General features: G+C 43.3%; 1 protein-coding gene across 2 annotated transcripts in view; it reads right to left on the reverse strand.

The window, feature by feature from the left end:
* PHACTR3 (phosphatase and actin regulator 3) overlaps positions 1–12,256 on the reverse strand; it is a 100,825-nt gene that overhangs the window by 27,282 nt on the left and 61,287 nt on the right. For both annotated transcript variants that reach the window (XM_027697555.1, XM_027697556.1), the window contains exons 5-8: positions 11,279–11,482; positions 7,408–7,669; positions 6,171–6,418; positions 1,872–2,025 (exon numbers count right to left, since the gene is read on the reverse strand). In XM_027697555.1, coding sequence (XP_027553356.1) covers positions 1,872–2,025; positions 6,171–6,418; positions 7,408–7,669; positions 11,279–11,482 — 868 coding nt within the window. The remainder of the gene's footprint in view (positions 1–1,871; positions 2,026–6,170; positions 6,419–7,407; positions 7,670–11,278; positions 11,483–12,256) is intronic.

The following is a 12,256-nucleotide window of genomic DNA, read 5'->3' on the forward strand; positions in this document are numbered from 1 at the left end:
GGGTGTCCCTTCACTGCATTCCCCCATAGACACCTCCTGGTCATGACCAGCCCTTGCCTTCACCTGTCCGGCAATTTCATTTTGAGTTCCTTGACATTTGACTTCAGGCATGCACCCTTGAAAGGAATCCTTTAGGTTCATTATTAAGCAAGCTAAATGATAAATGAGAAGACAGGGATAAAGCCTGTAGTTATACCACCTGCAGCTGCAATTCCATTAGACCTTTCACACTGATGGAAGTCAGGCTGGACTAAAATGAGATGGGACCTTCTAGGCATTTCAGCAGTGTGAGATGTGGCTGGATGTGACATCATCTTCTCATTCAGTGAATACTTTGTGACGGGTGAACTTGGTTTTAGGGATGCACTGGGGCGGAAACCATTTTTTTTGTGTATTTTAGAGCTATCAAATTGGGCTCCTGACCTGTGAAGAGATCTTATGAGCAATTGACTGGCCATAATACTGGAATTAGCAATATTGCAGTGCAGCTTAAATATTCCCCTGCAATGAATACACAAGGCTTGCAGGATCCAGATGGTCCAGGTCCATGACGCTTTCCTTCCGATGGTTATTAATGGGACACATCTATGATTTGCTCTGCCTGTAATTTTTGGAACTTAAAGCAAATTGTAATAGGATCTTTTCTACTTGTATGGGATGCACATGTTTTTTGTGACAGGGTCTGGCATCTGCACTGCCTTGTGCAGTCACTGCCACGAGGCACCACTTTCCTTTGGGAGCAAAGTGCTGTCACGCAATCACTGAGATTGGAGGAAGGCAATGACTCCATCAGTGGCAGGGGCATCATGAAGGGCACCCAAAATCTCATCTGTGTTCACTGAACAGCACGATCCTTAGCTGAGGGCAAGCGTGGTGCTGGCAGGGATGTTTTCCTGCACAAACTCTGGTCCCTCAGGACTCATGCTCTGATCCATGTGTGTGCTTCTCACTCCCTGTCCCCTGAGGTAAAGTTTAATCAAAAGCACACACACATGAATGAGCTAGTCTAAATATCAATAAATGTTCCTTTCAGGAGAGGCCTGAGATATTTAATATTTAATAAACCTTGAAAATGAACTTCTATTCATGTTTCTCAATTTGATTCCAAGCATTTTGGCGGCGAGCAGCGCTCACTGTCCCAGTGTGGGCAGGCAGAGCACAGATTATTTAACAATCCACTTTGTCTCATCTAAAATATTCATGTTTGCAGATATCCAAATGGAACTCTCAAAAAGAAAAACCACACATACACAAACCAAATGGTGCAGTCTGAGCCTCATAGTCATCTTAAATCTTTGCTTTAGGCTACAAGCCACAGTGATGCTTTTTCTCTCACAACACTACCCTGTTGCCCTGGTTACTGATGAAAACCAGACCATCCTGCTGTGCCTGCAGCTGGACTGACACAGGCACCTTCCCCAGGTGAGGGCAATGCTGCCTCTTCCTTAAAGCACCAATGCAGCCACCAATACAGCACCTTTCCCTCGTGCAAGCAGCTGTAATGATTGCCTTTATCCTCAAATTCAGCTAGTGCTAACAAAGCCAAATCAGGTTAATAAAGAATTATATTATTCTTTTTGTTAAAGCAGGACCTCAAAATCTTGATTACATCAGTGGAGCTGCAGGTAGATTTGGCAGAATTTTGTCTCCCACATAGACCTCTGTCTTGGTTTCTATTGGAATCAAGGCAATCCTGACTGAAGAGAGAGTTAAGATTTATTTTTTTTTCTGTGGCTGATTGACAGCTGAAAATGTGCTGTATTAGTTTGTGTATGGACTTGAGGGTGGGTCACAGTGTCTCATCCAACAGGACTGAGAGGACACTCCCTTGCAAAGGGAGGTTCCTCCCTGTTCTCGTTCCCAACACTTACTTTGAGAGTTTCATTTCAATTTGCTGCCGGATTTCCTGTCTTTCCTCATCTGTCCTCCTCGGGAAAATATTCCTGTCTTCCAGCTCCTGCTTACTTGGTCTGTTCCGTAGTTTTACTGCCAGCAGTTCTTTCTTGCATTTTCTTGGCAAAGTACCTGGGACATGCATTGAAAAGAAAGTTATTAGAAAGACAGATCCTGGGAATGAAACAGGAATGTTTGAAGAGCAGGAACATCACAGAGTGACAGTGATGTGTACGTCAGTGTGCAAGGAGCAGTTGTACACATTAATGTAAGTAAGGAGCACTACAGCTGAGCAGGGCTCAGAGACAACACCCTACAAATGCAGAAGGATCATATTCTTTAGTTATCTTTGTTATCCATGATAACCAGGCAGAGCTCTGCAGTGAAAATTATTTGCAGCTGAGACATGATTCATGTCACTAGTTCAGAAGTCAAAGACTGTGCATCTTGCCACAGTCCTCTGAGCATCTCTGTAACCCAGAGCATCTCTGTAACCCTGAGCAATCCCTATTTTCTGAACCACAGAGTTGTTCCTTTGAAAAAGGACTGGATTGCTCCACGGCAGGAGTGGCTGGGACATGTACACTTTCCTCTTTGAGTCACCAGTATAGCCGGGAACAGATATTGGTGACTGAAACAATGGCAGTTGTTGCTTGGCGTGTGTGTGTGTATATGTATAATGTATATAATATACATATTTATTAAATGTCATTCTGGTTTTCTGACATTAGAAATCAGAAAATGTGAATTGTGATCAGACATTGTGTGTAACTGCAGCACTAAAAGTCAGCCACTGTGTACATCTACATCCTGCATCCTGTCCAGTGTGACAGTGTGTCATAACAGGATTTCATTTAGCAGTCAATACTACTCTATTGGCATAAGGCCTTTTCCTCTGAAGACTGAAGGGGCAAATATTCCAAGGAATGAAAGAAAAGACCAGTTTTTATGATGATTTGCAGAATGGTGGCAACTTAATTGGACATTTGGGCAATAAGAGACACAAATACTTACTGTGATTCCATGACCTGTTGTGCTTATTGTAAAAATATGAGACAGTGTTTCCATCAAACCAGACAACCTAAACATTTCCTTTACAAAGGAATTGTTCATAGCAGAACATACAGCAACTCTTTTGAGTAGAGTGTAATGGGTGTTGAGTCCTCTGATGACATTAAAACACCCTTTCACTTTCCTTTCACTCTCATTAGAGGGAACTGTGTTTGAGTGTAGGTGTTTTTTTTCTCTGGTGTAACTCTTTAGTCTTCAGAAGGCTTAAGAAATGAAAATTTTACTCTTGAGCTTATAAAGCCATTCTGCCATGTGTTTGGAAGGCTGTGCAGGGAAGTGTCTGTGAAGTAGAAAGCCAGCTGTATTTCCAAATGCACCCTGGAAGTGTGGGGTGATGCCCATGTTTGATGAGGGGGAGCTTGTTTGTGATGGAGACAAAAGAAGAGGGAAGTGCTATTAAAACCAGTGAGCTGCTGGGTTGTACTGGTAGGGCTGCAATCCTCCAGCAATTGTGTCTCAGGTGGGTTGTAGGCAAGTAAATTTACACCAGACCCCTCCTCACCTCTGCTGCTGTGCTGTCCAGGGCTTCAGCAGTGTGAACATTGTCCCTGCAGAGCAGCACCAGTCACACAGGGTTTGGTGCATTGTCAGGACCTACAGTTAAATCTTTGCTTCATCTTGGGAGCTCGGGGTGTAACAGGAGGTTAATTTGTTTTGATCTCTTTTAACTTTAAAGGGCCTTTTTTTTTTTTTTAATTTAATGTTTCACCTTTTCTACAAAAGGTCACCTTCTTTTTAAAGAAAATGACATTTAATTGGTATTTTTGTTTGGCATTTGAGATAGAATTAAAGTCTATTTTTAAAGGATGGCAGGATGCTCTGGAGGTCGGCAAGATTCTAAATCCTAAACAGATCCTCCTTCCCAAATACTGGGGGTTTGTTTGCTAGGGATATGTGGACCTCTATTGTTATTATCACTACTTATCTCGAATTTCTTTATGCAGAGGGAAGGAGTTTATACAACCTCCTTCCCACACATATCTGTTGGGAAGGTGGGGCATAGTAGTTATGGTCTCCCTGTGTGAGCAGCAACAAGTCTCTTGATAGTTGCATTGATCTAAAACTAAACTTTTTAGAAACCATAATGAGCTCAAACCCCCTTTTAGAGTCTAAAAGCTGTGCCCTTGTTTAGCACCTTCCTTCAAATGCTTTCAAAGTCTGTTGGAAACATTAATTAAATTAAACCACACAGCCCTCTCTGAAGTGATACTTATACATTTAACAGATGGGTAAAGAAGTTAAATGATTTGGCTGATGCCACGCAGAGCCTTCTGCTGACTGAATTCTGACTCCATCAGAAACATTTGGCTCACAAAGCCACAGACTTGAAACTCTGTCAAGGTTTTCAAGCCTCAGCCTCACTGGGAGTGGGTGCAGAGTGGGCGTTTGCAGTACACGGGGACCACCAGAACTCCTTCTGAAACAATCTGAAGGACATTTGGAAAACTCCTGGGTATCCCTGAACATATTTTCAGGTTTCACTGTTCCCAGGCTGCTCTGTTGCACATTAAGAGAGAGCCTACTACTTTGGGAAATTAAAAACACAAATCATATCTGAAAAAGCTCAAGTTTAACCCAAATCCTGCTGTACTATTTGAATGGTAGAGAGCATATAACCCACTGAGGATAAGCTGTGCTCCCTCCATCCAGATGTCAGCATTTCCAAAAGGCTTATGCCATGGCCACTCCCATGGTCCAAATGCACTGGGCACTGATTAATCTGGAGGGTGTTTCACCAAATAAAAATGCAAGAGATCTGGATCAGGCTGATCTGCCAGTCTAAGGAGCCATTCCCACTGCCTGACCAATTGGGTAATTCCTGAAAAATAATGCCTGCCCAAAAAAGTGGAAAGAGGGAGATGATGTTTCCCCCCTTCAGAAACACATGCTCTGAAATTGTACCCCTCATGTGCTTTCATCCTGACCAGCCCACTTGACCAGGCCAGGTCTGTTATTTCACCCACTACAGAAACCCAGAGCTGATGTTTCAGAATAAACAAATAAATAAAACTAAACCAGAGAATAAAGAGAAAATAAAGCCCCAAACTAGTTTTCCCCACATCCATTTTTAGCATCCTGAGGCAAATTCCTTCCTGATCCCTATCTCAGTAGAAAGTGAACCTGCACATACCCTCATTTAAGCATTTTTTTTCCTAAGGGTTATTTTTCCTGGGCAGTCATGCAGGTTCAATGCCAGTCTGCCCCATGACCAAGCTATCTCAGGCAGGATCTTGGCTGTGGCTTGTTTCCTGATTTATGGCAGCTCAGCCAGGTCAACAAGGAATGTTTGGGCAATTCACACCCTTTTCATGTTTGGGATGCAGGTTCCTGAAAAAAGTTCCTGTTTTAATTCAGTTGAATCGTGACATTTAATTTCCTGTATCTTTACTGTCCTTTCTATCATATCTGCTGTTCTTTCTATCAAGTAAAAAACAAATCCTACAAGGACCTTGATTACACCAGTTGTCACTTGTGGGCTAAATTCTAGTTATGTTGATACTTAAGCTCGTGCACTAGACTGTCTTGCTTTATGTTTTTAGATGTTTCAAAGAATGATTTATTGAGTAGGATGGTGATGGAAAGCCAAGGTAAGATTCCTCACCTGTCTGTACCAATCTTCTGTAGGCAGGGGGCTGTGGCACTGCTGCTCTGCCTCGTGGTGGCAGCGGCAGAGAGTGGGTGACATGCTAAGGCAGTGCCCTGACTGCAAACAGCTCTGGATTAATGGATGGTTTTACTCCCTGACTTGGAGACCAACCCAGATTTTTTCAAACTAGAAGGAATGTGAGATTGTGAGGGAGTTGTTCTGGCGCTGTCCCTGTCACTGCTGCGCCCCTCCCTCCTGTCAGAAACGCACAGGTTTGAGTGAATGCTGGCACCAGCAGTGCCACCCAGTGTCCAGACCGGGAATGCCTTGGGAATGGCCCAAGCTTGCACCGAGGAATTGAGCATAAAGCACACTGATGACTTACCAGCACAACCCTACCTAAACATCAGCTTAGCATGCAGTACCTGGCAAGACAAACACAATCACAATCATTATGACTCAAATTTAACTTTAGCTTTTCACCAAGATTCCTTGAAACAGCTGCTGTGACAATAGAGGAATTGATACTTCTCTGTACTTTCTGTTCCATGCTGCCTTATTTAGAGCACTCTGTTAGGCTCTGATAGTGTACCTTTAGAACATAAGTGACTTTCCTTACCAGAAATAATGGAGTCATTCAAAACTTCCTCATCCTGATAAAAAACAGAGTCTTCCTTGAGCTCTGAGTTCATGATCATGTTTTCTTTGTTCTCATCTGACTCTTTAACTGAGTTCCTCTTGTTTTCTGAGTCGCTGCTGTAACTCAGGGAGTTCTCCTTCTCCTTGTTGCGCTCCATGCTGGATGTTCTGGATGGACGCACATCCACTCTTTTTTTTGGAGAGCCTTTGCTTTCTCTTCCATGGAAGCTGTGGGTGGAAGATGCACAGCCCAGTTTTCACAAAGACTGTTTTACTGCCACAGTAGAAACTTATTGTTATATGTGAATGAGCGGAATGTCCTGTAGCTCATAGAGAGGGCAGGGCAGGGCAGAGAGTTCAGCACGGGCCAACACAGGATGGCATTCTCAAGACTGTGCTGAGAATGGCTAATGTGGATCTACTTTGCTGTCTCTGTCATTAAAATAAGATATGGAAGGGTGGTTACTGATGTTTTTCTTTTGTATATAGTCACAAGATATACTGTGACTAAAAAATCCACAACAGCACGTCCTTCTAATGTAAAACATACCTGGCATGAAATATTACTACTCTGATATTTTATGATTGTGACAAAGGTTCGACAGGACCTGGAAATAATGTTGTATGAGTCTGTTCCCCATGGCAACAGCCACTATGGAAATAAGAAATTATACCAACTTAATTCTGAAGCTCGGGGAGGAAAAGGTTATCTCTTTCCTCCTCTAATATACAGGAAAGCTTATAATGAAAGCCAGATAAAGTACCCAGTGTACTCCCACAAAAGCATTTGTGTTACAAATGGATATTGTACATGCTGCCATGTAAGCCAAGAGACACAGCCTGGAATAGCAGCATTCCTCATGTGTGGGGTGCTGGGACTTAGAGCAGGATGTGCCTTCACTACTCTGACTTGGTGTCTCGTGGGGAGATTTTCCTTTGCAATAGGTCAAGGATTATCACATGATTCTATCTGTTTGAAAACCTACTTCCATGCCACAGTAACCTCCTTATAAAGCAGGAGCACACAGTGAAGTAACTGCCAAATCAAGCACTTAAACCAGGGATGGATGTTCCAAGTAGTGCCATTGCAGGGAAGGCAAACCCAAGCTGCAGGAGTACTGAAAACACTAATAACAGGCTAGGATCATGTCCCAAGTGAAATGATGTCGTGCAATGAGTGTCCTCATGCCCCCCTGTGGCCACGAGGCTGTAGGTACCTGTCCTGGCGGTGTTTGGTGGCCAGAGCCCTGTGCAGCTCCTCGATGACTCTGCTGGGAGGCAGAGGCAGGTGAACAGCAGCCATGTGGGGGGAACCCGTTGGTGTCGTCACCTGTCCCCTGCCAAGGGGGTCTGAGCTTTTCTGGCCAGAGGGATGGAAAAGGGCAGCTTGTCCTGAGATTTGGGAGGAACCAACAATGACATAATTCTTCAGGATGGTGGAAGGAGGAGATTTCATGGCCGGGTCATCACCTTCACTTCCTGCTGTCAAAACACGAGAGGGTAAGAGGTTGAGAAACGCTTTTGGTTTTTGGCACACAGACTCTGCACTGAAATGAATTTGTCGTGTTGAACAGAGGAAAACGGTGATGTTTTGCTCTTGCTATGAGGTAACTGCTCAGGCTGAGGAACTATTCGAGTTCAGAAGGCTCTTACTGCATGAATCCCTATCTTTGCACTAGCAAAATAAATACCTCCCCATTTCCCCTGTTTCTCACGGGATCAGATTCTCCTTTTTCCCAACCCAACAAGGCATTCTTGATTCCCCCTTGATCCTAACCACCAATGGCTTGGACTGTGGTGGCTTTCCAATCCAGCACTTTCTCTGTTGGACTCTAGCAGACTGTATTAAAATTTATGCACTGTGGTTCTCAGTCTGGACAGAATGTCCCAGTGTCTATTATCTGCTCCTCTGTGATTGCTGCACAGCTCAGACCTCTGCCTTTCATATGCCAGTGGAGAAAATGCCAAAGTCATCATAATATGAGCATAATGTTTGCATAACAAAATAACATCCAAATGAAAGATGTGCTATTGAGCATTAACAACAAAAGAGAAGGGTGGAAAAATCCGATCTCTTTTTACCCCCAGATTTTCTTGTTGAAATTTAGACTCTGATCTAAACATATTCTGTGTCCCAGTGGACATTTCACTGGTTGTAAATTTGGTAGTTTCACACCCTTAGGACAACTGAATATCTGGCCTGAAAAAGATGCTGATTAGTTTTTCTGGTCTGCAGTTCTCTTTCCCTTTCCCCTTTCCCTTAGATCTGTGTCCCAAACCTGTGGTACACGGCGTTGTTTACACCAGCAGCTCAACTGGGTGTAAAAGGGGCGAGAGCCTCATCTGAGAGTATTTCTTGTCTCTTGTTGCCACCTAGTGCCTTAAACAGGAATTTAAACTGAGGCAGCTTGTACAGCTTTTGTACTAACTTGTTCTCACAGATAACTTTTACTTTTTTGCACTTCATTTTGAGATAAATCCTTCAATTTATAGCTGGGAAAAACCTCTGCTCAGGCCAGGATTATTCTGAAATAGCCATGTAAAATAGGACTTGGTTCCTATTAGCAGGGAACCTACTAGAAAACTATAGAGGGAGAAGTTAGGTTTGAATATGAACTTCAGTTATTAAATATTTCCTTATAAAAAGCACAAGGAGGGAGAAGAGCTCTTGTAGTCAAACACTGAAAATTTGAGAGTGACGACTAAGGCTGGTCTCTTTTTCACATGTGTGGGGTGAGGAGGAGAGCATCCCTCAGTGAGGACAGTTGCATCCACAGTAAAATCTCTTTTGCTATAAGAAAGCTCTAACTTTTTTTTTCATTTCTGGAGGGTGTTTTTGCACATTTCTGCCCCTCCAATGCAGAACCCCAACCAGCATCCAGAGCTTCATTTGTTTCTGTGCATACAGGAGACAGGGTTCAAGGCAGGCCAAAAGTTACCTCTTACCAAAAAGTCTGAAAGCACAGGGGCATTTCTTTAACTGTCTGTGTGTCTGATGTGCAATGTCTTGGCAATGAGGCACCTTCCCATCCCTGAGCTCCTCCTGCACTGATCAGGATGGTTGTTGTGGCCAGGAGACAGCCAAGCTCTGCTGAGGAAAGATGGTTTTGGGTACTCAGGGGCATTTTGATGATGTGCTACTGTGGAGATGCATAGAGGACATTTATGATCAATCAAGGCCTGAGGAGGTGAACAAGGCCACCTCCTGAGTCACTTTATCCTGCTACACAGTGAAAGGGGGTGTCCATGTTTCCTCAGAGCAAGGGGTTCAGTCCAACCCTAGAGCAGGAAGGGAGGAGACCTTGTTTTGTCTTTACACCAGCCTGTTCCTGGAACAGGTCAAGGGCCGATCTTGTCCTCATGGTAGCTTAGGACAATATTGAGAGTTTCCTTACATCACACCTTATTTGTCCTAATGACAGCTGTTCAGAGAATAATCTTGCAAAGTGATGTCTTGGCACCTTGCCCTGTCCCTCCTCTCTCTGATTAATTGGTGCTTGACTTACTCCTCTGCTAACAGCAACCCTAACATTGTTAAGGGGGAAAAAACTAAACACAAAAGAGCTTTTCAACCTCTTCATCTTCCTTTTCTTTCATAATCATAACCTTTCTCCCTACACTTTTGTCTTCCCTTTCACTCACTGACGGTATTTGTTTAATTTTAACTTAGCACTGCCTCCACATCCCCACAAAAATAAACATGTATAATCACTACTGAAAAAGGGTCTACAGTTATTGGAGTCATTGAGAAAATTAAAAGTTGTTCCTTGTGGAAGACATAGATGAGAATTTTTTGGATGCTACAACAAATACTTTGCAACAAAATATCTCAACTTGAAATGCTGTCAAATGCCTGGTGGAGGTGTAATCTCACTACCCTCCAGGTCAGGTTCCCAAATCCATCTGATGCCAAACACGGCCTTCTCATCAGCTGAGCAAAGTCACAGGAGGGCCTGGGTCTGCCTGTTCATCTTGCAGGGTGGAAGGGACAGGCTTCAGCCTGACCCAAACCACAGAAATGTGAAGCAACCTGAACAGCAGCTCCCAAGGAGCACTAAGATGACATTTTAAATCCAGCTCCCACTTAAATTCTTACAACTTTCAAGCACAGACAAAGTATGGATAATTTCCACAGAAAACAAACACTTGTAATTCTCTTCAAAGAGACTGAAGAGCTCAATATTTTCTGTGAGCCCCAGTGGTCAGGTCACAGTGCCCCTCTGGTGTTTGGTTTCCTGGTGATGTTTAAAACCCTATTCATTGTGCCAGCAGATGAGTGTGGATGCAAATCAGAGCTGGGATAATGGCTGTCATTTCAAAGTCTAAATATCCAACAGGTCTGACATTTAGATGACAGGACTTGAGTTTAATTTGCAATAAGGCCCTTTTAACTGCTTTTACCATATGTAGGGGCCCTAAAATTGGAACCAACTAAAATCATATTCATTTTAACACCCTTCCTGCAGCGCCAGAATGTTGGAAAACGTAACAACATTGGCAATACGTTAGAAAATCGGGCCCAGAGGAATTGCTTTTGGAATGTTCAATGGAGTCTGGCACAGAGGATTGATTTGTGGGAGCCAGGTGTATCACTCATGTGTGCTCTGTTAACTAGACCAGAATTCATAACTCTAGTTTAGACCCACCCTAGAGAGCAAACCCTTCAGACAGAAACCTCTACAGAACCTTTCACTTGAGCTTGATCTTGGCTGTTGTTCTGCTGTCCAGTGGGAGTGTAGGTAATGAAAACATTTAAATCTTCCCTGTGTTTTATGGCATATCAATATGACCATGTGATTCAGCAGATGATTGCAGTTGCTTTGGTTTGTTTTATGTGTGTTTAGTGCAATGGACACACAACAGATAATGCCCTGAGAGATTCAGATAAATACGTGAAGTGCAAAGATCAGGGGGTTGTTATCAGGCAGCTGGACATGGAATCGTTGGTGTTCTGTTCACTCAGTGTAACTGGTCTGATTTACAGCACTTTGGGGCAAAATGGCCCTGAGAAAAGAATTAGATACTGTGCTGTGCATGTGAACAGCACACAAGGGATGGGAAAGTGTTTCCTGAGCAGCAATGACTGACCTGTGATGCTCTTTGTGATTTTGGAGATTGCCTTAGGTGGTGGAGCTGGGAGCAATGGAGGGCTGGGAAGCTGTGCTGGGTTTCTTTCCATCTGTTTCTGGGGGGAATCTGTGGATTCAGGTGCAAGTAAGGCTTGTGGACTGTCTTCAGATGCTGGCAGGCTGGCATCCTCTGATTCTTCCGTGGGTGCTGAAGGTTTCTTGGCTAGGAGGAAGATGAGTAAAATTAATGGAACATGAAGTTAATAATGATAGGCCAGGGGACAATGCCAGGAACATTCAGAAAAACAGAACACATGGCACACAACTAGAAGCAGTCCTTTTCCTTAGTGAAAGTAATTATTGTGTTAAATAGTCAACCAGACAAGACAGGAGAAGAATAAAATATATGAGGATATTGAAGAAGTGTTAGTTTTGATGTTCCTGAAAAAAACTGCTGAGCTTCCCTTACTTCCCTAAAGCCTTTTCCCCTCTACTTTTTTATTTTAATAATGAAGATAGCAAGGCAAAGCAGCTTTTGAGAACTGCAAGGAATTTTCTTACAGCACAGCTGCAGTGGCAGTTCTTCAGTGAGTACCTTCTGAGGACCTCACTGCCATTGTCCAAGCTTGCTTGGCCCCGGCAGATGAACCTTAGGATTAAAGGGTGGGCTCAGTTCAGCGCAGGCTGTGTCTCACCTAAAAAAATCCATTGCGCAGGCTGGAAAGGTAAAAGACCTTTCCCCAAATCTTCGTTCACGAAGATGGGCCATTGTTGTTGTGTAAACCTTCTGTGCTAGGAACACACAGCCAAAGGGCAAAGAGTATCAAACCAATAATAGTCCATAAAAGCTGAATTTCCAATAGTTTGATGGACATGTTTGTTTTCACAATTTAATTTTTATCTCATTTAATACATGACTTCAACTTGCTTCCCAAGTCTTCTTTTACTGCACCTGACTCCAGAACTGTTGAGTGTTTCCCAAGGTTAATGTTGATAA

The sequence above is a fragment of the Neopelma chrysocephalum genome, unplaced genomic scaffold (assembly GCF_003984885.1).
Source record: "Neopelma chrysocephalum unplaced genomic scaffold, ASM398488v2 Primary Assembly neopelma1_119, whole genome shotgun sequence".
Classification (NCBI taxonomy): domain Eukaryota; kingdom Metazoa; phylum Chordata; class Aves; order Passeriformes; family Pipridae; genus Neopelma; species Neopelma chrysocephalum.